Source organism: Pan troglodytes, chromosome X (assembly GCF_028858775.2).
Source record: "Pan troglodytes isolate AG18354 chromosome X, NHGRI_mPanTro3-v2.0_pri, whole genome shotgun sequence".
Classification (NCBI taxonomy): domain Eukaryota; kingdom Metazoa; phylum Chordata; class Mammalia; order Primates; family Hominidae; genus Pan; species Pan troglodytes.
In genome coordinates this window covers 116,771,678-116,799,386 of record NC_072421.2, presented here as the reverse complement: position 1 = coordinate 116,799,386, position 27,709 = coordinate 116,771,678, and the positions used below count along the sequence as shown (strand labels likewise).

The 27,709-nt window shown below is 40.2% G+C and overlaps 2 protein-coding genes across 3 annotated transcripts; both read left to right on the top strand.

Moving 5' to 3' along the window:
- LOC100615064 (A-kinase anchor protein 17B) lies at positions 1 to 27,129 on the top strand. Of its 2 annotated transcripts, XM_054676294.2 has the most exons (5): positions 249 to 410; positions 6,877 to 6,969; positions 18,806 to 18,931; positions 20,831 to 21,016; positions 22,716 to 27,129. In XM_054676294.2, the coding sequence occupies exon 5, from the start codon at positions 22,890 to 22,892 to the stop codon at positions 24,357 to 24,359; it is 1,470 nt and encodes a 489-aa protein (XP_054532269.1). In that variant the 5' UTR covers positions 249 to 410; positions 6,877 to 6,969; positions 18,806 to 18,931; positions 20,831 to 21,016; positions 22,716 to 22,889; the 3' UTR covers positions 24,360 to 27,129. The 2 variants fall into 2 exon arrangements, with proteins under 2 accessions (XP_024208910.1, XP_054532269.1); XM_024353142.3 differs by lacking the exon at positions 6,877 to 6,969 and having other exon boundaries at positions 1 to 410.
- On the top strand, positions 15,964 to 16,755 carry LOC112206851 (A-kinase anchor protein 17B-like). Its single transcript, XM_024353143.3, has one exon. The coding sequence runs from the start codon at positions 16,025 to 16,027 to the stop codon at positions 16,670 to 16,672; it is 648 nt and encodes a 215-aa protein (XP_024208911.1). The 5' UTR covers positions 15,964 to 16,024; the 3' UTR covers positions 16,673 to 16,755.
- Positions 27,130 to 27,709: the final 580 nt, after the last annotated feature.

Genomic DNA, 27,709 nt, shown 5'->3' with positions numbered 1-27,709 from the left:
TGGTCTTGCCTGCGTTCAGGGCGAGCCGCCAGCGCGGCAGAGCTCTGAGGGCAGCCCGCGCGCGGGCAGACGAACCCGCAGTCGCGAGCTACTAGGCAGCCGCGGTGAGCTCGCCAGAGCCTCAGGGGATCGAGGAGGTCACGGGGCATTGGCACCGGGTCGCGCGCCAGCGTTGCCCTCTTAGCGAGGACACTTCTGCGCGCGGTGAGCTCGACGCGAGCCATTCAACAGCTGGCCTCGCGAGCGACAGTCGCACGGGGTGACTGGAACCGCTGACGGTTGCGACTGCGGCGGTGAGAGGGAGGCGACGACGGCGGCATAGACATTGGCGGCGGCGGCAGCGGCGGCGGCGGCAGTCCCGTTATCCTACCGGATCCTGGAGTAGAGACGAACGGTTCCTGAAGCTCCCGGTAAATGCCCTGGGCTCTGTCCTCAGAGAAGGCAGCCACGCTGGGCCTTCGGTGGGGACTGGGGAGGGGCTGCGCAAGAGACCCGAGTTCCCCGCTTGCCCCAGCAGAGTCACGTTTTCCAGAGTAACGCCTAGGCTCTTCCAGGTCCACTCTCCCCTCACTCGAGACCCCGCCGAGCCAGGGAGCGCACCGGAACCCACTCGAGGGCTCACCCAGGCCGCTGTCGGGCGAAGGTCGAGGCATTCCCCTGAGGCACGTTGGCAGTGACATCCCGCTAATGGGAACTGAAGGTGCCCTCTCCTGCTCGACCGGTACGCCAAGTGCCCATCATTAGCAGGGCTCTGCCGCTGCCGCCCCCTGATGACCCTCGTCCTTGGCTTTAGGGACTTCTCAAGAGATTCTGAGTCTCGGCTTGAGGTTTCCGGCGGGGTGGATTAAGACCGTTTTAATCTGACTGTGGCTTGCTCACCCACAACGCTTTCGGGATGCAAGATCCTGAGCTTGGGTTGGTGGGCCGAGAGGCGAGGGGAAGAATCAAGTTGGGGAGGCCCATGCTGTAGGATATGCATGCCATACCCGCGCTCAGGGGGAAATCATAGTCGTGGTCCTTGGGACCCGTGCCGCCTTTTGGTCTCCTGCTTTTTGTGTTTTTATTTAAAGTCGACCATTACAGGAGGCAGAACTTTCTAGTGCTGCTAACTCCGAGGGGGTAACAAACGTGTATTGGAACGCTGGGTTCCAGTATGGGAAACTGGTTACCCTTTGGGCCTCTTCTTGGTGTCTTTTCTAGATTGAGAATATGATCTCAAAGATCATGCCCATTTCGCCCTGTTTTCCGGCCTGTCTCTGATCTAACCTTGGAACTTCATGCTGTTGAGAGTGTAAACTTGTGCAGTGCAATCGGTAGGGCTCGTTCTTCATGCTGAGAAAACCATTTTTTGGAAAAATATGTTGGGACCTCTCAAATTCTGGTTTTTTGTTTGTTTGCCTTTTGAAGCATGTGACATTCCAGCAGTTACATTTTTCTGTGCTCTGGTTTTTTGGGAGGAGGGGAGAGAGGCGGGGGGAGGGGAGAGAGGCTGGGGGAGGCCTTCAAAGAATGGAGTAACTTGAAGCATGGAGTAACTTCCATGAAGGCATTTTTCCTTCAACCCTTGTGGAGCACAGAGGAAAGTGACTAGTGGAATAGGCCTGCTGGCAAAGGTGCCCGGGGGATCCCAGCTGCCACACACATCAGGATGGATGGGGCTGACTTGAGGTGGAGTAACATTGGGCAGGAGGGGGACAGGGCCTGCAGAGTCCACCTTGGCTTTTGTAGTGGCTTTCCATTTTGTTCCAGACAAAGAGTATACCTGCAGTGCAGCCTGTTTGTCCAAGTTCCCATCATACACTTACGTGAAGAGAGTGGCCTTTGCTGGCTTTATGTGTCATCTCTATACCCACAGTAAGAAAGGCGAGGTACAGAGGTTAGAGAACATGGAGATGATAATGGTGGTGGTGGTGGTGGTGGTGGTGGTGATGCGTGTGTGAGAGAGAGACTTATTCCAAACAGTGAAGCAGTTTATCTTCCCAGCATGCATTCCTACCTTTGCTAGAGAGAGAGAGACTTTTGCTGAGTTATTTCAGAGCCAGGGCGCTGGTAGTTGTCCAACTCTCTGATTCAGTGTACACTTGGGTCTGTGGGTTCTATGTTGTATCCAACATGCTTCTGGCACTTTAAGAAGCTATAAAACCAAGCTGTGGGCTGAGGCAGGCTAATGCCTGGGGCACAGAGCAAATGTGGACATCATGGAATCTAGTTGCCCTTTGCTCAGAAGAGACAGCGCAAGGGCTGGAGCACTTGCAGAAGAAGAGGAAGGTCAGTGAAAATTTGGTAGTCATAATAATAATGAAAATTTACTGAACACTTACTGGAAGTTAAGTACTTTACTTGGATCATTTTAATTAATTAATTTATTTTGAGACAGAGTTTCACTCTTGTTACCCAGGCTGGAGTGCAGTGCATGATCTCGGCTTACTGCAGCCTCCATCTCCTGGGTTCAAATGATTCTCCTGCCTCAGCCTCCCGAGTAGCTGGGATTAAAGGTGCAGGCCACTACACCCTGCTAATTTTTGTGTTTTTGGTAGAGATGGGGTTTCACCATGTTGGCCAGGGTGGTCTCGAACTCCTGACCTCAAATGATTCACCTGCCTCAGCCTCCCAAAGTGCTGGGATTACAGGCGTGAGCCACTGCACCTGGCCACATCATTTTATTTAATCCCACCTGTAAGGTAGGCACTATTATCATCTTCTGAAGCTCAAAGAGGTTAGGTAGCATGCCCAAGGATGTCACCAAGCTGGTCAGTGGCAGAGGCGGGATTTGAACCCAGATCTGCTTGACACCAGACCTTGAGCTCAAAAGCATTTTGGTTTTTACTGTCACAGAGAAGGTTGCATAAAAGAGGTGAAATGGAGCAAGGTTTTGAAGGGTGAGTAGGCTTTAGATGAGGAGAGGGGATATTTGGCTGAGGGGATCAACATCTTTAAAGGAACTCAAGGAAGACTGGCCCAACTAGAATGGAGGATGGACACACGGGTGTGGTGAAAATAGGGCTGGCAAGGTGGGTAGGATCATGTTTTGGAGACCTTTGAAGGGAAACTGTTACCTGAAGCAGTAAGAAGTGGGGGATGTTGAGAATTTGGGGGCAAGGAAGAGCATGGCAAAGGCAGTATCAGTCACCTGGTGTGACCAGCATGTGCCTCTCTCATCCTCATTCTCATTTCTCATTCTTGAGAACCTTACCCAATGGTAGCACATTTAGACATTGTTTTTGGATTTCCTGAACCCCTACAGAGTAGCAGACATGTGCAACCAAATAGATTCCTGGGTGCAGTGTGCAGAAGGAACACGCTAGGGGCCCTGGGTCAAACTCAGCCTTAGATGAGTGTGCTGCGGCCTGCACAGGATTTGAAAAAGCAATTGAATTAGTGGTCAATGTTGAAAAAGCAAAAGAACTCAGTAAGGATCAGGATTTCCAGCTTATCTTGAAATGCTGGAAGGTCTGGTCTGCATTTCACTTGTGGAGGGCAAAGCTGTGCAGAACTGACTTCTTTAGCAAGGGGCAGGTGCTCTGCTTTCCCATGGTCCTACCCAGTCCCCAGCCCCCGTGCTCAGTACCTGCCTAATCCTGTAGGCCCTGGGCCACTGCTCAAGGGAAACAAGCCCCCACTTGGGAAGTTTCACACTCAGGATTAGCTTCTTGTCTTATTGTGTAATTAGGAAATTGTCAGACATGCAGTGAAACTGTCTCTGTGAAGGGTGAATAATCTTAACACACAGGAATGCTGTGGACCTCATTGTGGAGCATTATCCATAGATAGTAGCTTTCTTTGGGCCTGGGGCTGAAAGCCCGCTGTGCTAGGGCCCCAAAGAGACATTCTGGTGGGCCTTGCTGTTCTTCATCCTTTGCTTGCACTCAGATTTTCTGTTTGCTGAATAGTTGATGTGTATAGCATCTGGGCCAAAAAGATTTAAAAAAAAATCGGGGGGGGGGGAAACCCCGAAGTGACTACCTAAAAGATAGCATGTTAAAAATATTAATCTGGAGTCCCAGAAAGTGGTCCATATGTTTTAGATGGGCAGGTATAAGCCACTCTGTGTTGGCATTTGAGGTAGGGAGTTCTTTGTTGTGCAGGTCTGTTTAGGAACTTCAGGGCAGTTAGCATCGCTGGCCCCTTGCTCACAAAATGGCAGTGGTGTCCTCCCTATGCTAGTTATTGTGACAGGTACAACTATTTTTATGCATGTCCCAACACTCTTGAAGGGAGCAATACTGACACACTTAAACATGACTGTAGCCTATTCTCAGGAATTTTAACACTCATGTGAAAGAATGTTAAAACCATTATTGCTTGTCTGTAGCCCAAACTACCAAATGTCTCTCCTGACATTCACCATTTTCTTCCTTAGATTCCAGTTAATTGTCTCAGTTTCTTTCCCTTTCTAGACTCAGTTGTTTGAGGGTGACTCTTCACTGTGGTCCCCAAACTGTCTTAAAGGTGCTTGGTAGGTACACTTAAATTAATCTCAATGTTCACTGATTAATGTTAATAGGTCTAGGAGTCCAAAAGAACAAGCAAGTCTGCATTATCATTTCACTGTGGGTCTTTAGGTGCTGTTATTAGTATTTTAAGTAGGGAAGTAATACTTTTTTTTTTTGAGACAGAGTCTCAGTCTGTCACCCATGCTGGAGTGCAGTGGTGCGATCTCGGCTCACTGCAACCTCTGCCTCCTGGGTTCAAGCAATTCTCCTGCCTCAGCCTCCTGAGTAGCTGGAATTACAGGCGTGCACCACCACGCCCGGCTAATTTTTGTATTTTTAGTAGAGACGGGGTTTCACCATGTTGGCCAGGCTGGTCTCGAACTCCTGACCTTGTGATCCACCCACCTCGGCCTCCCAAAGTGCTGGGATTACAGGCATGAACCACTGTGCCCAGCCGGAAGTAACATCTTTTAAATGTAGTTATTGCGCAAAGTCTCTGTTTTACATAAGATTTAGCATTATTAAGTTCCTACTATATGTTAGGTACTGTTCTAGGCTCTAAAGATATAATGGTGAACCAGACAGATGCAGATTAAAAATAAAATGTTAACAATGACACAGGATGATCAGATGGTTTCTGTGTTACAGTGAAAATAAAATGGTATGATAGGCTACCAAGTCACAGGGGTGGTAGCAGTGCTATTTCAGAGAGTGTTTAGGGCAGGCTTCTCTGAGGAGGTGACATTCAAGTCAAATGAGAGCAAAGTGAAGGAGCCAGCCATGAGAAAATCTTGAAGGAGAACCCTTCAGGTAGAGGGAACCACAAGAGCAAAGGCCTGAGGAGTGAACCTGATGCATTTGAGGGGCAGTAAAAAGGCCAGTGGGGTGAGATGGAGAGAACAAGGGTAATAAGGGAGAAGGGTAAAAAGCTGAGTTGAAAGAGGTGGGCGGGGGCCATGTTTTGAAGGTAAGTAGTTTGGATTTCATTCAAAACATGATGAGATGCTGCTGGAGGGTTTTGAACAGAGAAGTGACATGATCTGATTTAGGTTTTTAAAAATATGACATTGGCTGTTGTGTAGAGTAGACTCTGTAGGGGCAAGGATGGAAGAAGAAGGACCAGTTAGGAGGCTGTTGCAGTAATCCAGGTGAGAGATCACAGTGGCCTGGACTGGGGGGTAGCAGCGAAGATGGAGATGAATTTGGGATTTGTGGTAAAGGTGGAGTCAAAAAGACTTTTGGAAGGATTAACTCCTAGGTTTTGAGCCTAAGCGCCTGGGTGCAGGGTGGCTCTACTTAGGGAGCTGGGAATCACTGGGAATCAGGGGAGCAAGTGTGATGTGGAGGACAGGTTTAGGAGATGCAAATTAAGGGCTCTGATGCACTTGTTAGGTTGAGATGCCAATGATACATTCAACTGGAGACATTGAATAGGCAGTTGAATATCAATATAAAAGTTGGCTGGAACTACAGCCTACATAAAATTAAATGCAAATTAAAGCTGCTTTAAGTTGTCATTTTATACTAATAAAGGTAACAGAAATAAAAATGATAATGATCCAATGTGATCAGGACTGCAGGGGAATCAAGTATGTTAATAATGCTGATGGCCTAATAAATTGGCTTTTAAAAAATATTTACATAAGACCTGGAACGGTGGTTCACACCTGTAATCCCAGCACTTTGGGAGGCCAAGGCGGGCGAATCACTTGAAGTCAAGAGCTCGAGACAAGCCTGGCCAACATGGCGAAACCTCATCTCCACCAAAAAAATACAAAAATTACCCGAGCGTGGTGGCATGTGCCTGTAATCCCAGCTACTCTGGAGACTGAGGCATGAGAATCACCTGAACCCGGGAGGCAGAGGCTGCAGTGAGCTGAGATCATGCCCCTGCACTCCAGCCTGTGAAACAGAGTGAGACTCTGTCACAAAATAAATAAATAAATAAATAAATTAATTAATTAATTAATTAATTTACACAAAGATTTCCATGGTAGCACTCGTTCTCATAATAGTAGTGTAGAGTAGTGGCAGTACTCTTTTGGAAAGAGTTATGCTCTTTCAAAAATAATTGAAGACACAAATCCCCAGGGAGAATATCCAACTAAATATATAGTAAGTATAGAGTTTCTATAGAATTTTTCTCTATATAGAATTTCTTTTTTAACAACATTTAATTTTTATTGACACATTGTAATTGTACAGAATTTCAAGAGAAACTCTCTATAGGCATGAAAAATGAGGAATTGTGTTGACCATATCAATATCTGGAATTGCTAATAAAACAGGTGCAAAAATCAGATCATGATGGTATATACAATGGTGTAAATCTTACATGCTGTTCATGCTGAATATTGTTAATATACAGTTGTCTTAATTTTAAAATAATTTCATTCGCTTTTGACTTTGTACCTTTTTCTCTCTGGCACTATTCCCTGGTTAGGATGCCATAACTTCATTTTGGTCCACTGTGAAGAGTTCAAGTGAATTGTGGCTTCTCCAGTCTTTCTTCCCTTGATCACATTTTCAGCACGAGGTATTGGATAATATCCTATTCTGTGGGACTTGTATTCAAACAAGTTTACCTTGGGATTTTTAAAAGGTTGGGAAGTACTGTTACTCTCAAAAACTGTGTAATAGTGCAAAGCAGGGTCCCGTGTGAAGGTTGCTTTTGACCTGTAGGTGGCGACTGGTGGGCAGGAATTTTGCTGGTAATTTTCAGATTGTGGAAATACAACTGAGAAGCAAAACACTGGCAACCTCATGATACGCATTTCCCACAAATAATACTCTGATTATTCAATGATTGAGGCAAAAGTATGGAAGATACTCAGCCACATTCCTTTAATTCCCTGATAGCTTTTTTTTTTTTTTCATGAGAAGAGAAAGCAGTGAGTCTTCTTCAGTAGCATTGTTTATTAATCCAAGGTATAAAGCAGCATTCCTGGCTGGAGGTGTCTGGAGAGAGGTGTTCTTCAACAAAAATGTTCCTGGTGCAGAAGAAGGGGCAAAAGACCAAAGGACTGGTCAGATAGGTCTGCTGACTGCTCTGTGCAGGTTTTTAAAAATAGCTTCTTCCCTTGTTATCTTGGAATGACTCCTATACACACTAGCTTAGAGTTAGTTATGTGAATGCATTTGCACAGAAAGGCCAACACAAGACTTTTCTTCAGGCTAATTTATTTTCTATTAGCCTCAGAAACACTCAGAACACTTTGCTTCCACAAACATTACCACATATGGAAACTTTAGGATGATGTTTTAACACAAGGAAAAGAAAACAGGAAATTAAGTTGCTCAGAGTTAAATTAATGTGAATCCAGCTTTCTTCATTTCAGGATCAAAATTCCACATACTAAATTCTGCCTTCGAGCTGATTTTCTTTGAATGGTGGTAGAAGAGATTCTCTCTCAGTAGGACTCTAATATTTCATTGTTGCAAATTTATCATTGCCAAATGGCTGTGCATCTCCAAAAATCCCTTCCATTCTGCCCAGAAAGCCCCCAGTGCCCCCATAAGCCCAGACCATTTTAATTTTGGAATTCGGTCATTTGTCGGGCCATATATTGGCTATATTCTTATTATTGCAAAACTGAGTGCCACTCATTTTAATGATGTGATTTTTAAATTATTCAAGATCAGAGCATATGGTCAGCCTCAGTTTTAAAATGTTGTTGGGCTAATGGCGTGTCAGAATACTTGAACGTCCATGCGTGGCATCTTGACTGAAGAACCATGGAATGTTTTTATTTGGTCAAGATATACTGGGATTCTGTAGTAGCCAGAAAATTGAAAATTGGCTAGGTTAATTTGACCCAAATAAATTCTGGCTTCCCTGCTATTTCCATAAATATGTTGTATAATTGCATACATCTTAAATGTTTTCAAAATGACTAACCTTAAAATTCAAAAGCCTGGAGAAAAAAGAAAGGCAGCAAAGAGCTACTTTGAAAGAGGATATTGATTGCATAGATGGTCCTATTTTTTCCACTTTTTTTTTAAGTACCTCATTCAAATGGCCTTTCTAACACTATGACAGCAAATATTTATGAGAGAACAAGCAAGAGAGAATGAATAGGTGGCTACTTTGCTGATTACTCAAGTGCTTTTAAAGTTTCAAGTTATATTTCTGATCTAAAAATCCTGAGATATATTAGGCGAATCTCTCCAGTATCTCCTGAAACGGGAGAAGATATTGGAATGTCTTAGGATGCAGACTGTGCAGAATTTACTGAGGTTTCACTGCTGGTTAAAATAAACATTTTAGGCTTGTGACAACATCTCCAGTCTATTTCCTTTTCTCTATTCCCTTATCCTACTGTTATTCAATCAGCTTTGCTACGAGATATAGAGGCAAGGAAGATGAGGTGACCGTGTTCTCTGAGAATCTCCCAGAAATGTTTTGGCATTGGGAACATGTTGAGTGAAATGTTTTAGTGAAGCTACGTACACAAGATACTGCTAGAATGCACACTGTGTAAACATTATTAAATAACTATAATTTTTTAAGGTTAGAGGAGCTCCCATTTTCCTATGCAAAGATACTAAAGAATAAGTCATCTCAGTAGTGTTGCTTTTAATCATAAGGCTAAAGGAAAGATATGTGCATGTGGGTGGGGAGGATTGGGGAGGTTATGGTGAACACAATAGAATATGGGAATACTAGAAATATTTATTAAAATTTGACTTTTTGATAATTTGTGAAGGTCATGATTATGGCATTTCTTGCCATTAAGGCTTGGTTTATCTAGGCTCCTAAAACTTTGTTTAATAAATTAATCTATGCATATAATAGTGATTGGTGAAAATGATGGGAAAGTTATTAATGAATTCTACCTTTACTGTCAATTGAAGCACAGGCTAATTAAAAGGGAAATTAGAGACAAATTAAGTTGTTTTAAAGAGTCAGTTTTAAGTCAAAGCCTAATAATTTGATCTTAGTGATTCCACACATTTTGGTATGTATATTTTGATGAATATATAAATATGCATAAAATACATAACTATATCTACAGTATAATAACTAAGCATAGATTATGTTTTTGTGTATTTGGCTTAAACAGGGTTAAAAACAAGGATTGTGTAGGGGAGAAAATGACAATCCTTTTTTTGTTTTTTTGAGACAGAGTCTCGCTCTGACTCCCAAGCTGGAGTGCAGTGGCACAATCTCGGCTCACTGAAACCTCCGCCTCCCAGGTTCAAGTGATTCTCCTGCCTCAGCCTCCCGAGTAGCTGGCATTACAGGCGCCCGCCACCACGCCCAGCTAATTTTTGTATTTTTAGTAGAGACGGGGTTTCACCACGTTGGCCAGGCTGATCTCAAACTCCTGACCTCAGGTGATCCATCTGCCTCAGCCTCCCAAAGTGCCAGGATTACAGGCGTGAGCCACCATGCCTGGACTAGTTGAGTATTTTCCAAAAACATCTGTTTGCTTTTGCTGTGTTATAAATTATCATTTATGAGTTAAACGCTGCAGCTAAGCCAGGAGTGGTGGTTCACGCCTGTAATTCCAGCACTTTGGGAAGCTGAGGAGAGAGAGGTGAGAGGATTGCTTCAACCCAGGAGTTTGAGACCAGCCTCAGCAACATAGAGAGACCCATCTCTACAAAAAATAAAAAATTAGCTAGACGTGGTGGCACGTGCCTGTAGTTCCAGCTACTCAGAAGGCTGAGGTGGGAGGATGGCTTAACGCCCAGGAAGTCGAGGCTGCAGTGAGCCTTGATTGCACAACTACAGTCTAGCCTGGGGGACAGAACAAACCCCTGTCTCAAAACAAAATATTTTGCAGCTAGATCAGTGATTGATGAGGGTAGGGAGGAAATGTGGAGGGACAATGGGTATTTTGACTACCTTGATTGCAGTGATAGTTTCATAGGTGTGTATACATATGTCAAAATTTATCAAAACATACAGTTTTGATACATGTGTAGTTTATGTTATGAAATCTGTAGTTTATTATATATTAATTTTGCCTCAATAAAGCAGTTCTAAAAGATAAGTTCTGCAGCCCATTGTGTAGCTAGTATTGCAATTGCCAAGTGAGCCTGTGATATTCAAAGTCCTGTTCTGATCTCCCGGGCTTCTATCGTGACTCACACAAACTTTGACTATGGGTTCAAATGCCTATAGGCATTTACAGAGATGGCAGACAGAGGGGTGCTTTTGGTGGGTGAAGGGAGTTGCTATTGTATTAATCTGTTTTTTTTACCCTTTTCTGGACAAGTTGGTGTCAGCGGTTATAAATTGCTTCCTTTTAGTAGCTTGTTATTATCATCTGAAGTTCCTCTTTTTAACTAAACAAAGTACAAAATTAATACATTCTTATTGTAAACATTAAAAAACTGAAGCATTAAGAAATGTACAACATGGGCATATAGAGTAAAATAATAGATTGGAGACTCCAAAAGCTGGGAGGGTGGGAGGGAGGTGAGGATTGAAAAATTACCCACTGGGTACAATGTACACTATTCAGGTGATGGGTGCACTAAAAGCCCAGATTTCACCACTGCACAATACATGCATGTAAGAAATTGCACTTGTACTCTCTAAATATATAAAAATAAATTTTTAAAAAGGAAATGTACAAAGTATTTAGTAAAAAGGGAAAGTTTATTCTTCTCCTATAGTCCCAATCCATTTTCTAGGGGAAATATTGTTAACAATTTGATGTATATTCTTCCAGACATTATATATTATGTCTGTGTGCATGGCCATGTGTGTTTATATTACTTTTATAAGAGCAATATCATATGTTACTTTATTATTCTGTCACTTGCTTTTATTTTTTCCCTAAAAACTATCACAGGCATCCTTTTTTGTCAGTAAATACAGATCCACTGTCTGGCTCCCTACCTCCCTCGCTACCTCCAAAAGGTGGAAGGGTGGGAGGGAGGTGAGGATTGAAAAATTACCCTTTGGGTACAATGTGCACTATTCAGGTGATGGGTGCACTAAAAGCCCAGATTTCACCACTGCACAATATATGCATGTAAGAAATCTGCACTTGTACTCATTAAATATCCAAAAATAAAATTACTCCCTCCCTCTGTTCCCTTCCTTCTCCTCCTCCTCTTCCTCCTCCTTCTTCTCCTATATTTTTTATTAGCTTTCGACTTGAGGTCTCCTTAAGGAAGAAGCATCACAATGGGAGTTGGTTGTTGTGCACCTATGTACCAGTCACTATGCTAGTTAATTTTTAATGACTTAGAAGAAGTTGCCAATGACACTTCTATAGCAATGAAGCCATGCCGTATATAAAAAGCTTACTTCTTGGTCATACTAGGTCCTCAATATTTTTTAAAAGTAAAATTAGAGAATTAGCCCTCTATTTTGGGAGAGTAATTTAAGATGAAATATTTATTGACATTCAATTTTAAGATCTAAAGCCTGTGAACCACTGTGAAAGATATGAGAAGAACAAATGCCTCAGTTTGTTGTCATTTTTATCCTTGGGAAACAGGAATTTAAGTTGTGAGGATTTTAAAGGAGGTCAGTTTTTTATTTTTTTTATTTTTCAAAAACAATTGGGTCTTCTTGGGAAAATCAGTTTGTTCTTATAGTCATCCATTTTATCCAACATTCTTGATTATACATAATTTGTGATAATTTCTAAATATCAAATCCATGATAAAGGAATTTAGAAATTGGCCTCCATGAAGCTACTTAAAATAATGTAACCCAGGCTTTGAAATCAATCCAAGAGAAGCATTCTACAGTGTTTTAAACAAAGGCAGTATTGCTGGAGCAAGTGGAGAGCTTGACAAACCTGATTACTTTGAAGAGAGTAATTCTGTTTTGGGTGAATATTTTCTGGAATTTTTTTTAAAAAAAAACTATTGCTTTATATTAGGTTGTATAAATAAATACCTAATGGTTATAAATAAATTTTAGAGTTCAGTATATCTTAATTGAATATCACATTAATTTTTCTCCTAGAGGGGGCTTAGTGTTGACTCTTATTGCAAATTGCAGCAAACTAACTGGATTTTTTCCATTTTGCTACATAGATAATGCTTTTGGAGAAAGAAAACATGTTTCTTCTCATATCATCCCATTTCAGTGTTGCTGTCATAAGGGTTTCTAGAACATAGTATCTTAGATACTGCTTTTGATGACCTTTTATAAAATCAGTCTCTACAAACCTTGCCTTCTAAAGGAAGTTAACTTGGATTGTCCTTTAAGGGTAGTTATTAAATAATTCTGTACCTATAAAGTTAGCCAAGATTTCGCAGTAAATTTTGTGTTAGAATTTCTGTCATCTGGCCATATATGTTTGGGTCTAAATTTCCCTAAAGTTGACGTTAATGAGAAACTCTGGTGACATAGAGTCTGAATATATCTGCTCAGAAAAAAACTCCTTTATTAGGAAGTGCCATTTAAAGTAAGCAAATAGAAGCTTAAATCTCTAATTCCCAGCATTAGTGATCTTGTTCACCTTAGTACTGCTTCAAAGAGTTTGTTAATATGAAGTAAACAGGAAGCACTCATGTTTTGGGGTTTTTCCAGTCCCCAAGTAGAGGGCAAATTCACTTTGTCACTCATTAGAAAAGGCTGTTTCTTCTTAACTTTAACTTAGAGATCAATTTAGTTAAAGTCAACAGACTGGAGGAACAAGAGTAGATATGTCCATTTTAGACTTGGAAACCAATGTGGACAAGGGATGCTAAGTCAGGTGCATGGATTAGAACTATAAGTTCTATGTATGTTCGGTGCATGTTCATTAATGTGCCACCCTTGCCCTGTTTGTGTACCATCCCCAGCAGATTTTTAATGGAACTTTACATTTAAGATCAATTGTACAATAGATTAGAGATTTAGAAAATCTTGGCTTCTCAATGTATGGGCAAGTCATTTAATTTTTCCTGAAACTGTCTGAATTTCCCCATCTGTAAAACAGGCAGGCTACTCACGGGTTGCTTCATAAATCAAATGAGATAAAGTAAGACTACTACCACTAATAGATAATATTATAACTTATGTTTATTGAGAACTTCCTGTGTGCCAGGCACATTCTAAGGATTTCACCTGTACGCACTCATTTAATTCTCCCCCAAATCTTATTATCTCTATTTTATGGTTAAGGAAACTGAGACATAGTATATACTCTTTGAAAACTCTAAAAAACATTAAATATTATTAAATAAATATTACATATTATTATTATTTTTCCCTTATAGAACAGATATTATTATTTTTAATAGGCTTTATTTTTTAGAGAAGTTTTAGGTTCACAAGAAAATTGAGCAGAAGGGACCTGGCATGGTGGCTCACGCCTGTAATCCCAGCACTTTGGGAGGCTGAGGTGGGTAGATCACCTGAGGTCAGGAGTTCGAGACCAGCCTGGCCAACATGGTGAAACCCTGTCTCTACTAAAAACACAAAATTAGCCGGCCGTGGTGGTGCACACCTGTAATCCAAGCTACTCAGGAGGCTGAGGCAGGAGAATCACTGGAACCTGGGAGGCGGAGGTTGCAGTGAGCTAAGATCACGCCACTGCACTCCATCCTAGGCGACAGAGCGACACTCCCTCTCAGAACAAAAAAAAAAAAAAAAAAAAAAAAAAGAAAAAAGAAAAAAATTGAGCAGAAGGTAGAGAGGTCCCATATACTCCTGCTCCTACACATGCCCAGCTTTCCCCATGATTAACGTCTCCCACCAGAGTGGTTATAGGTGTGACAATCAGTGAACCTACATTGACACATTATCATAACCCAAAGTCCATAGTTTACATTAGGGTTCAATCTTGGTGTTGAACATTCTGTGGTTTTGGACAAATGTATAATGACATGTATCCATCATTACAGTATCATGCAGCATAGCTCCAACTGCCCTAAAAATCCTCTGTGCTCAGCCTATTCATCCTTCCCTCCCCTCTAGTTCATGGCAGCCACTGATCTTTTTACTGTTTCCATAGTTTTGCCTTTTCCAAAATGTTATATAATAGGAATCATATAGTATGTCACCTTTTCAGATTGGCTTCTTTCACTTAGGAATATGCACTTAAGTTTCTTCCACGTATTTTCATGGCTTGATAGCTTATTTCTTTTTGGGGCTGAATAATAATCCATTGTCTGGATGTACCACGGTTTATTTATCCATTCACCTACTGAAGAACATCTTGGTTCCTTCCAGGTTTTGACAATTATGAATAAAGCTGCTATAAACATTATATGCAAGTTTTTGTTTGGACATAAATTTTCAGTTCCTTTGGAGAAATAACAAGGAGTGCGCATTGCTAGATCATATGGCAAAAGTATGTTTAGTTTTGTGAGAAACTGCCAAATTGTCTTCTGTAATGACTGTACCATTTTGCATTCCCACCAGCAATGAATGAGAGTTTCTGTTGTACCACATGCTCATTGTGATGCTTCTTCCTTAAGGAGACCTCATTTGGTGTGGTCAGGGTTCTGGATTTTGGCCATTCTAATAGGTGTGTGGTGGTATCTCACTGTTGTTTTAATTTGCATTTTCCTGATGACGTATGATGTGAAGCATCTTTTCATATGCTTTTTTGCTGATATTTCTTCTTTGGGGAAGGTGTCTGTTAGGGCTTTGGCCCATTTTAAAATCAGACTGTACTCTTATTGTTGAGTTTTAAGAGTTCTTTGTATATTTTGGATAACCGTTCTTTATCTGACATATCTTTTGCAAATATTTTCTGCCGGTCTGTGGCTTATCTTTTTATTCTCTTGACAGTGTGTTTTGCAGAGAAGAAATTTTAAATTTTAATGAAATCCAGCTTATCAATTATTTCTTTTCTAGAATGTGCCTTTGGTGTTACATCTAAAAAGTCATTGCAATACGCAAGGTCTTGTGGATGTCTAAATGTTCCAGCACCATTTTTTGAAAAGACTATCTTTGCTCTGTTAAATTGTCTTTGCTCCTCTTTTTTAAAGATCAGTTGACTGTATTTATGTGGGCCTATCTGGGCTTTTTATTCTGTTCTATGGATGTATACGTCTTTTCTTTTACCAAACCATTATCTTGATTACTATAGCTTTATAGTAAGTCTTGATTTTGGATAGTGTCAGTTCTCCAACTTTGTTCTTCTTCAATATTGAGTTAGCTATTCTGGATCTTTTGCCTCTCCATATAAACTTTAGAATCAGTTTGCCAATATCTACAAAATAACTCACTGGGATTTTGATTGGGATTGCATTGAATCTATTGATCAAGTTGGCAAGAAATGACATCTTGAGTCTTCTTATTCGTGGACCACATATTTAGTTTTTCTTTTCCTTGTATAGATCTTGTACATATTTTGTTAGATTTCTAACTAAGTATCTCATTGTTTTGTGTGCTAATGTAAATGGTATTGAGTTTTAAATTTCAAGTTCTACTTGTTCGTTGCTGCTATATAGGAAGGCTATTGACTTTTTTGTATTAACCTTGTATTCTGAAGCCCTGCTGAAATAACTTATTAGTTCCAGGAATCAGAAGATATTATTTTAATTCTGCTTGTAGTATAGCTTTCCTTATCAATTTGTTCTAAGTCCAGCAATGCCAGCACCATTTCACAATCCAAATCTGTGTATTACTCCATCTGTATCAAAATTTTCTCTTTCGCTCTCTAAGGTGGTCTGAGGACACCATGACAGTCACAGTGGTGTATGATAACTCTGAGGCAACAGAGCTCTGTGCAGCTCAGCACCTCTACCTCAAGCCCATAGCAAAATTGTTGATCAACATATTGCTTCCAGGGAGTCTAGAACCTGTAAGGCCCTTCTCTAACTGGGAAGTTCTTGACCAGCTGAAGAGCCTGATTTGCCCTGACCAGTTCACCACAGTTCAGCTCTCCAAGAGTACAAAGGACTTCATTCAATTGGAGGGTGAGGCTGAAACCCGAAGTTTGGTTCAGATCCTGAAGGCAAAGTTACATGGGAAGATTATCAAGCTAAATGGTTTGAAAAAACACTTAAAAGTAGTGGCTACAGATGCCCAGGGAGAATGGGAGCACTTCCCCAAGGAAAAAGAGCCCTCGTTGAGTGATGGGGCTGAAGAGCAGGAGAAGAGCCCAGATTCCATATGTTTTGAAGAGTTGCCCTGTAAATGGTTTGCACCTAAATGTTCTAGCAAAGAGAAGCCATGTGAAGAGATCCTTTGGGTAGTCTTTGAAAGTTTTGGGAAGATCAAGAATGTGGATATCCTTATGCTTGGCCCCTACAGAGAAGTGATGACTGACAGGAGCTTTGGGGGTTTTAGCTTTGGCTTACAGACATTTGAGGCATTCATACAGTAACAAGAGGCAACTGACTTTGTAAAAGCCATGGAGTCCCTTTGAAGAATGAAACTGATGCTTAAAGGAAATGATGGGAAAGCTCTGGCATGTAACATTAAGGTAAGAAGTAGCCAGAGTTTCTTTTATTTTCCACTGTTCAGGTGATCCTGAATAAAAGCTGGAAGGAAGCATCTAGAATAAATTTTCTTAGACCCTACCAGGCTCTGATCAATAACTAATATATAAAGACTTTTATTATTTTTAATAAATGGATGTTTAGGAAGAAAAAAATCCTGATTTGAACACTCATTCTTGTGCTATCAGGCATGCTGCCAGCTATGACTTTAAAGTGATGGTTCTTATAATCTGAGGTTCTGTCTCAACTACTTGAGGGCATTAAAGAATTCTTCATGGCCCCTATGGAATTATCTCATATGCTTATTATATTTGACAAGTTGCTGAGAGAGAGGAAGAGAGGAATACATGCAGTTTGAAACCACATGGAGGCCAGGTGTGGTGGCTCACGCCTGTAATCCCAGCATTTTGGGAGGCTGAGGCGGGTGGATTGCTTGAGGTCAGGAGTTCGAGACTGGCCTGGCCAACACGGCAAAACCCTGTCTCTACTAAAAATAGAAAAATTAGCCAGGCCTGGTGGCACACATCTTTAATCACAGCTACTTGGGAGGCTGAGGCATGAGAATCGCTTGAACCTGGGAGGTGGAGGTTGCAGTGAGCCGAGATTACACCACTGCACGCAGGCCTGGATGAAAGAGTGAGACTCAGATAAACTGCTAAACATAATCCTAACAAACTTGGATTCTTTACTTTCAAAATCAGCCTGTCTACTCCATCATGTCATCTCATTGATGTCTACATACTTTCGTCATCTCCTTCTTGAAGTTTTAACCCAGCAGTGGAAAAGATGCAACTAAACTCTCCTTTTTCTGTAAATCAGTCTTTAGCATGAATTTGGACTTTCTGCTTCCAGTGTATGAGTGTGTGTGTGTGTGTGTGCATGTGTGTATGTGCATGTGTGTATATGTAGCTAGCTAAGTTAAAATGTATATTTTTAAATTATGAGCTATTCAGTCAGGCAAATGATATAGCAAATACTGTCATGACCACCCATGTACCACTGCTCAGCTTAAAAAATAAAAAATTAGGCTGGGTGCGGTAGCTTGCACCTGTAATCCTGGCACTTTGGGAGGCCGAGGCAGACGGATCATTTTGAGCTCTGAGACAACATAGCAAAACCTCATCTCTACAAAAAGTACAAAATGAGCCAGGTGTGGTGGCTCTTGCCTGTGGTCCCAGCTACTTGGGAGGCTGAGGCTGGAAGATCGCTTGAGCCGGGAAGCAGAGGTAGCAGTGAGCCAAGATCGTGCCACTGCACTCCAGCCTGGGAGATAGAGCAAGAACCTATCTCAAAATACAAACAAATAAATAAATAATAAATAAATAAATAAATAAAACATTACCACAAGATGAGAGACCACTTCCCGCTGTCCAGTGTCTGGTTATAATTTTCTTGTGATTTGGTTAACCAAAAATTTTAACCTATTTTATACTATTCTGTAGTATCTCAATCTAATTTTCACTTTATTTCAAAGATTTGAAAAGTTGTTTACTAATCATGATAGATCTTCTCTCTCATCAGGTTAGTTTTTGTGCATCTTTGCTCCCCCTGCACCACACACACTTCTGATTATTTTTGTTTCTGATGATTAAAAAAATACATTAGCTCATTTGATCTTTTTAACGAACCAGAAGTAATATATTGACATTTCTCAGCCTGTGCCTATGATGGCACTGTGATGGTGTCTATGACCATATGTAAAGTAAGCTCCTCAGGGTTTTTTTTTTTTAAACAGCTTTATTGAGGTACGACTGACAAGTAAAATTGTGTAAAGTTAAGGTGATGATTTGATATACTTATTCAAGGGTTCTGCCAAAGAAAATCCTCAAGCCTACGAGTACTGTTTGGCTGGTGGCTGAGAAGCAGTAGGAATATGAGTACTGGGATGCAGTGAGGACGTTTTGAATTCAATTGATTTTGAATTACCATGTACCATCTTAGTTTTATCTCTCTGACCTGGGACGTACCCAGCCAGCTGGCAAACTTTTCTAATGAAACTTTGAATTGTTTTGGAGCAGGTTACGTCTGATACGACCAAGCACTTCAGCGAAGGAGCTATAAGGAGGAGAAATCAGGAAAGGCTAAAATTACAAGAACTAGAAGAAGAAAGGAAAAAAGAAAAGAGAAGAGGAAGTAGCTGAAAGGTGTGTGGACCAACTTTAACAAAGATTTTTTTTCTTTGATTTATGGATTAATCCTTTTGGATGAACAGCCAGACTTGGTAGATAACATTGAGATGGGGGGCAAGAATTGGAGCAGATTGGAAAACGCCACTGAAAGCTACAGTCTTTCAACTGTGCTGTTACAAAACCAAAATGGCAAAACTGTTGAAAACAAGAGACTTCAAAAAAAAATGTTTGTCAGGGAGGACAAATAATGAGGAATGATGGAACTAGCTAGATTAAGATGTCTGGAAAGAAATGATTTTTTTAAAAAGGGACAAGAAACTTTTATAGTAAAAATCCTAGCCTGCCAAGTTAAGAATTTTACCAGTTTACCAAATATTATCAAAATTACCTAGCCTACTAATTTAAAATTTTTAAGAATTTAGTGCTGGGATGGAATTTCTTCTTAAAATGTTCAATAACCAAGCTAACTTGTATGCAAGAAGGCATGGATTGATTGGGAGTATTTTTCTCGTTCGCCATGTTGGCCAGGCTGGTCTCGAACTCCTGACCTCAGGTGATCCGCCCACCATGGCCTCCCAAAATACTGGGATTACAGGTGTGAGCCACCGCACCCGGCCTCTTTGTATTTATTTCTTTGAGCTTATCGTTGACGTCCAGTTCAGGAGTTTGAGTCTAGAAGGGGCTATTGGATTGCCAAAGGTTGCCAGTCGAGTACAGTTGAGCCAAAACTACAGAGCTTTGAAAATTAATTTTACTTCCTGGCCCTTCCTCATGCATGTTTATTCTTTTATTCTTTCATATAAATTGTAGCCATTCAGAAAAGGAGATAAGCAGGCTCACGCCTGTAATCCCAGCACTTTGGGAGGGTGAGGTGGGAGGATCACTTGAGGCCAGGAGTTCAAGACCAGCCTGGGCAACACGGGGAAACCCTGTCTCTACAAAAATAAAAAAAAAAAAAAATTAGCCAGGCGTGGTGGCACACGCCTGTAGTCCCAGCTACTCGAGAGGGTGAGGCGGGAGAATCACTTAAGCCCAGGAGTCTGAGGCTACAGTGAGCTATGATCGTGCCACTGCACTCTAACCTGGGTGACAGAGCAAGACTCTGTCTCAAAAAAAAAGGAGATAAAGAATACCCTTCCATGTGTCCCTTACTTTTTTGGCTAGTGGAGTGATAGGAATTACTTGAGGTCATGTCTGTGAAACTTGGCCAGAGCTTGAGCCTAGTAAATAGAACTAGTCCCCCCCAAATCCAGGCTAAACATCCAATTTAGATAATCCTCTGAGTTTTGGCTAAGTTCTGACTTAGGTAATTGTCCCTTCTTTCCCTTTCCCCACGTTCCCATAAGGGCCTAACCAAGACAGTTTTAATTTTCAGAAAACAGCAGAAAAAAAGCCCATATTCTTCTAAGCCAGTATGTTTTTCTGATAGTGTGCTGTGTTAAGTAATATGTACCAAGGACCAGTTCTTACCCTGAAGATTTTCTGAGTATTTTGACTCACCTTTATTTGTCTGTTTGAAACCAACTCATAGGTTTTATTCACAAGAAAAATGAAATAGTCTCCATGAAAGCTGGATTCTGTGATCCCTGCTTGTGGTTTGAGAATGTGGGGGCTAAAGGCCCCTCCTTTGAATTCTGTAGCCTTCTTTATTTGATACTCTATCTCTGCAGAAGGCCTCCTTTACAGCTTCTATTTGACTAAGAAAATGATGTGTCTTTCCCCTTGACTGGTGCTTAACAGTGTTTTGTTTTGTTTTCTTTTTTTATTATAATTGTCTATGTTAGGCACTGGGGTTAACAGTGGTGGATTCCTGGAAGCTGAGATGATCTGTTCTTCCTTGGCAGTGGGAGGGAGGGAGGAGATCAAATGCCTAATAAATACCTTCTGAGTGGTTTAATCTTAATCATTGTCCAGAAAAAGAAAAGATGATGAGCAAAAAGTCCGAGTAAAGAGGAAGAAGGCCAGGGTAAGGAGACAAGCCCTGAAGGAAAGAGACAGACACCGGCACAGGAAACAGAAGCCCAAAGCCAAAGCTGAGGCACCTCAAGAGCCAGACTCTTCAGAAGAGTGGGAGGAGAGGAAGTACCTAGTGGCTCAGAGGTGAGTTGAGGCACTTCGGTTCCTAAGGGTACTCCTGAGGAAAATTTCAGGAAGGCTATTGCCGAATTGTTCTTCAAGTTTGGTAGGTACTCACCTTTCTGAGACATTACCTTTGCATTTGAGCAGTGGCCTATTGAAAATTCACTCCATGGAAGACTCATTGCATCCACTGGGGCTTATTTTAAATAGGCTCACCTCTAACAATCTGATAGATTTACAAAAGGGATATCCACATTCTCTAAAGGAGTTGCGTCCCAACCTTCCATTTGACTCTCTCTCTCTTTCTCTCTCTCATTCTCTCTCTCTTTGTGTCTCTAAACTTCAGGACAGTATTACCCAGAGCATTTAGCTAATGTGTCTACTTTTCTAAGTTCCTAATGGATGTAACAGAAAAATGCCAGAGGGAAGAAACGGATGGGGGGTGGGTGTCAGGTGTTATTAACTTTACTTTTCCACTCATCTGCAGTAGGTTTGGTAGAGTCTTGAGCCTTGTAACAAGCTCGTGATAGTCTAGTCTTAAACTATTTGATAAGAAATTTCTCACCTCACAGAGCAATTGTTATGTTTGGAGAGTTTCATTTTTGGAAGGTGTTTCTCCCCCTTCCTGACCTCCTAAAGATAGCCAGATTCTGCAGATGTCCTGGATTAAAAGCCAGAAAAGCTACCAAAGTGTTCATTTAAAAATCCATATTCAGTGTTTTAAAATATGAATAGTAAATGCCATTAGGATTACACAGAGTTACTTTTATGTATATTTGCAATCTTGACCTCTTTCTCATTAGTGTGGACAATCAAACTTAGTGAAATTAGGATCAGAAAAATGTCACATTTTTATTGATAATAAGGCTAGCTGGATCTCTTTTCATTTTCCTTAATGACCTCTGAGGGTGACTCCTAAAGAATCTATCTTTTTCGATGTGTGTGGTGTCTGATTCTTGGCCTCGTAAATACTAATACCCATTATCCAGTCCCAGGTTCTAATCCCAGGTAGTGTGTAGGCACTGTGCTCTGATGTGTGTCAGGTGTCAGTGAGAGCACAGTACAAAGCCTCCAGCAGGGTGGGGCCTGTGGGCAGCACCTTTCACCTGCTGTGCAGTTATGGAGAGCAGATAGCACTGCAGACATGATTGCAGATAGAACCACGATCACGGCCACATTTGCTACTTGCTACCTTGCTTCTTACTGAGCACAGGGGAATGGGGAGGGAACTCGGAGACAGCCTTACCTGCAGTCCACAGTAAGAGGCTGGTATGAAAAGAAAGACTGTTTATCTTTTAAGCTAGTGGACCCTTTTAGATATACCATTCACCTGTCAGTCTTTTCTTGTACTGGGATTTTTCTGGGAGGGCTATAGATAATTTCTTATTCCTCTTTGTATCTCCAGCTCCTAGCACAATACCTGGAACATCAGGCTTATTGATTTTCAAACAAGTGAAAAAAGAGTCATGTGCTTTGAAGGCTATGTAAAGTGTGGTGCCTTCTCACATAAGCATGGGCATAGACCTACTCAAAACAGTTCATATTAGACTAAGACATTTAATTTTGCCTTCTATTTCCTCAGTGCAATATTGTTCCTAATTTGGATCTATCCCAGGTATTGGAAGTCTCTTCAGAACAATGTCAGAAAGCACAATTTTTCTTTGGAATTTTTTAATCTGTTTAGTTTTTCATGAGAGATTTTTAATCTTTTTCTTTGAAGGGATCCACACAGTTTAACCCACAGGAAGTCGACATTATTGGCACCAAAGCTAATGACTCTCCAGGGAACACATTGAAAACTCTGGAAGAACAGCTAAACACTCTGTACCTTCAAAATCAAGAGGAAATGTCAAAATATCAGGTTGCCAAGTCAGACAATAAATAAAAACAAAAAATGAAGAAAACAACTAGGGATCACTTACAGAAATCTTCCCACTGCCTTGGGGAAGAAAATTTAAGGTATTCCCCTAGAAAACAGAGAGCTGGAATATTATTAGATGATGAGGAATATGAATACAGTTTGTTTTTTAAGCATAACTCCTTGGAGATTACGATAATTGAAGGCCAGTCTCTTGAAAATCAAGACCACCACGGTTCTAGTGAATCCCGTTCCAGATTATCTGGGAGAGGCCAAGGCAGGAAACCTAAGATCCATGAAACAGATGCATTTTTTGACTATCTTTTCAATTATTATGAACCTCCACAATATACTCGTATCTGCCTAGAAACAAGTCAGGTAGCAGGCACATGTCAGTGGCAGAGGGATGTCCAAGCTAAGGGAGATGGATTTCAGATTAATTTGAGAAAGTGTAGGCGTCACTCAATCAATTCGAGCCAAGTAGAAAACCTGGAAAGGAAAGAACAGGTTCAAGAAAATAATTACTCATCAAAGATTTGTACTCAGGATCCTGAGCATAAACGAGGAAAAGTAGATTATGCCAAAGAATGTACTAATGGGTTTGAAACTCATTGCCAGGAGACAGCCCATAAAGCTGGTGGTCAGCTGTCCCCAACTGATGGAAACAGCTGTCTGTTGGAAAAGACTCATAGTTATCATATTGAAGATTCCAAATCCACAAGGAAAAGCCAAGTGTCCCCACCCCATGAGTCAATAGGCTTAGGTTTACAGTTGACAGATTTCTTAGAGGAAATTAGTAGTGATTCTGAATGCTTCAGTGAAACCCTTAGTATAAACAAAGAGGAGAAAGAGAAATCTGTGGCCACATTTAATAGTTTCTCAGAAAAAGAACCTCTTGACACTGACAAAATGATCACTCGCAAACGAAATACAAGGTCGAGTCAGCCGACCTTTTTTTCAAAGTGGAAGCGTGATGGTGAGGAAAAATACTCTAATTACAAGTTTAGGACACCAGGTAGGAAGTCTGAGTATGAACCGAGATGGATATGTTCATGGCATAGGGGTGAAAGTCATTTCATTAGACATGAAAACAACAATGGCCAAATGAAGGGACAACTAGCCCCCAAATACTTGTTTGATGAAGGCTACTACCAGGAACCAAGTTCCAGTTATCTAAAGAGGTTTAGTGATAGTACATTGGACCAGAAAGTGAACTATGGGCCCTCTCGGGTGCCCGTAATGTCATCAAGAAGTGCTAGGTCTTTCTATTTTGGTAATTTTCACAGAAGAAGAGGGACTCCTTGGAAGTCAGAATATAACCAGAATTCAAGATTTAGAGGATGTAATTATAACTATTTGAAGTTCAATTCTGATTATTACTATAATAGACATAATGGTCAGGAGTATATTGACTATGGAAGCTATTCAGGAAAAAACTGCACTGGTTCTTTAAATTTTAAATGTTTTGATGACCACTTAGATCAGGAGTATCCTTTTTCACAATAAACGTGTTACAAGAAGAAAATTTAAAACCAAATGTAGCCATGTAATTAACAACTACACAGCAAGACAGCAGCATTAAAAACTTCAGAACCTGTGTGTTTTATATTTCCCAAAGCTTGTCAATACACCTGGAGTCATTTTGACCTATGCTTTCAACTTTGGCAAGAGAAATAATAATTTGTATTTGACCCTGCTCAAGCTTTTAAATGCTGCTTGATCCAAGGATAGACATTTCTATGGTTCAGCTAAAACTTTACTTCTACGCCAGTGAAGGAGCAGATTAACATTGAGAGGGGTTGAGATGGCCCTCTATGGCTCCTTAGGTGTCATAACATCATCATTTAGTGTCATTTATCTCCAAAGACGACAGCAGTGAATGAATAATGATCCTTTTACATGTTCTTTGATTTGGTCAGAAACACCACGTGCAGCAACAAACTTTCCTGACTTTTATTTAGAAATAATTGTAGATAAAAGAGACGACAGTTAGAACATAGACTTCTTCATGACATTAAAGAGTTGCATGAGCACCCACCAGGATAAAATTAATCTTATTACTACGTTTAAATACTCAAAGAGTTGTCTTTTTCAAGACAAAGTCTTGGAAGAAGAATCTAAAAGTGGTCCAGATTGTCCTTTGAGGTTTAAATGGATAGTATTTAAACCCATTAGCAGAGTTGTTGTTTTTTTTTTTTTAAGAACCCCATGTCTTTCCACTTTAGAAAAACAGCAAGATTGAAGTAATGTAACCAGTGGAATTTGCAAAAGGAAATATTGAAAAATTGTGGGGCACCAATAATGTCACTTGAAAAAAGATGCTGTGACTATTCCACTTCAGGTTATGTAACCCTTTCACTCAGGGCTGGATTACATCAGTTTGTAAAGTCACTGAATATCCCCCAAACTGAACTTTTTTAAACAGTAACAAGTGCCTCTCTTCTCAATCCTCAGTGATGCCATCAAGTTTTCAAAAAGAGTAAAGAGAAAAGCCTATAGTTTTGTAGCTAGGGAAAAATGTATATGTGTAGGATTTGTAAACTCTCAACATAAGCAATTGATCTTTTTACCTACTAGTTTTTGACTTCATAAATGTTTTTAAATTGAAATATTTTATGGATTCTTGAAGACTTACATCTTAGTGCAGTGCATGTTTTATAGAAAGCTCTGCTGATTAATTCTGCCTTACCTTGCATTTAGGACCTCAGGGGCAATCGATTACCTTTTTTTTCTCCAACAAAACTATGCCTGACCTGGTAATTGAAGACATTAAGGAGATTAGAGACTGTCAGCAACAGGAAAAAGTCATTTTTAATCCACAGAAGCAGTAAAGGGCAACACTTTGATGTGACATGATTCATTCAAACACTCTTAATTTGACATTCTGTAGAAAAGTACCAGCTGGTAGAGCCAGGTAGAATGCCAGTCATTGTGGTTGCCCAGAATATCACAATGTGTGCATATAACCAGCCTTTTGAGCAACCGGGTATGTGAAAGGGCTACAAAATCTTATTTATCTGAAGGAAGAGCCACAAGTTGTTTCATCGATCTCTTCTAATCATAGAGCTATGTTAGTACATGCAAGAAGTCAGAAATGAATGTACCATAGCAGATGATGTTTATTATTAATAAGATAATAACCAGTGGATGATTTGTTGGCTCCCTTGTGTTCAATTCCACTTTCAAGCCAGTGACTCTTCCATCAAAACTAGATTTGGCTTGTCAAATCTGAAAAACATTGCTTATGGGGCAAGTGCCTTCACTGTTAATGTTCAAAGTACTGTTGTCCAGAGTAGCCTTTTGAACTGCTAACAGCTTGTATTTTGTCAGGCAACTTTCAGTAACCAGGTATTATTTTTCTTTGACGAAAACCTGCCTCTTAATTTTTCATGTGTCATGCCATTAAAACAAAGATTGAGTTTGTAATGAGAAGCAGCTATGCTTTTTGAAAAAAATCTCACTGTGTTCTGTCACTTGATTTTTCTTTGCAGAGTTTTTAGACATGAAAACAGTTTGCTGCTCAGTAGTGAGACATAAAAATAAATTGCAGAATACAGCATGTGCAATTTTTATGTGTAATAGAACCGGTGCTATTTCTATGTAACATTTTTGTCTTTTTTTTTTTTTTTTTTTTTTTTTGCTAAATACCATCCTGGGACTTAGAAGAAAGTAAAAATACTGGTTTTATGTTTACATTTTGTATAACCGTAGACTTGTATATGTCTTATAAAGAGTCAACCTTTTTGGTGGGTAGGCCCTAAATGAGGAAGATAACTTATCCTGTACTTTTTAATTGAATGGCTTAGTAAGGAGTAAAATACAACTAAAATATTGTAACCACCTTCTTAATTAACACTGCTATTGTTTGTTGTGCTAAGTGGTGCAAAAGTGTTTTCTCATATCTTTTTCTATGTCCTATTAGGGGCCTGAGCTTTAAACTTTGTCTTAAGGTATTTTCATGTTTTTCTTATGAGTTGTTGGTAGTTATGCAAAAAAACTAAAAATATGTCAATGTGCTTTCAATTTGTTTAAATTTCTCAGGTAGAAAGCCATGTAACCTGGTAATTTTGAAAATAAGAATCAAATAAACTTATTTTTACTTGTTGCAAAATTGTTTAAAATAGTCATTTTTAAATAAATGCTGATAAGTCCACCTTTGGGGGAAAGTTCCTACTTACAGTATGCTGCTTTGCACTAATGTTGCTGATCTCTTTTCTCATTTGCATTGTTAGAGAATACATATTTGTCAGATATATTAAAAATAAAATTATCATAGTGAATATTCTTTGTTCATTTATCACATGTATTGGCTAGCATGTTGCACATCCACAATAACATTTTCTGTGGAAATATAGATGCCTAATTTTAATATCATTTCTATGCAACTTTTCCCATTTTGTGGAAACTGACATTGTCAGAGTTCATGGGACTAAAGACCATAGTTTTATTTTCATTTTGGACAAACCGAAATAATGTTTAGATTTAAGATGATCCTCCCTTTAGCACATTTTATCAGTGCTAATAAGAGGTAGCAAAATTGACTCCATGGAATTTCACCTAATTCCTTCAGCCCTGGGTGGAAGTGTTCAAGTTATACAATGTGCAAAAACAATTATGGGTTTGGGATGGACAGTCTAGTCAGAGAAGGTAGGGGCCTCAATAATCAGTCTTTGATCATTCAAGAGTTAACTGTATTTTCATGTGAAATATACAGCAAACTGCCTCTAAGTATCATAACTACCTTGGAGTAAAATCTGGGAACTTTAGAGCTGAAAGCGTCTGTCAGGTTCAAAGAGCTCTTTCTGAAACAGCAAGAAATGTATGGATGCTTGTTCTTGATCTAGGATTTGCATAAA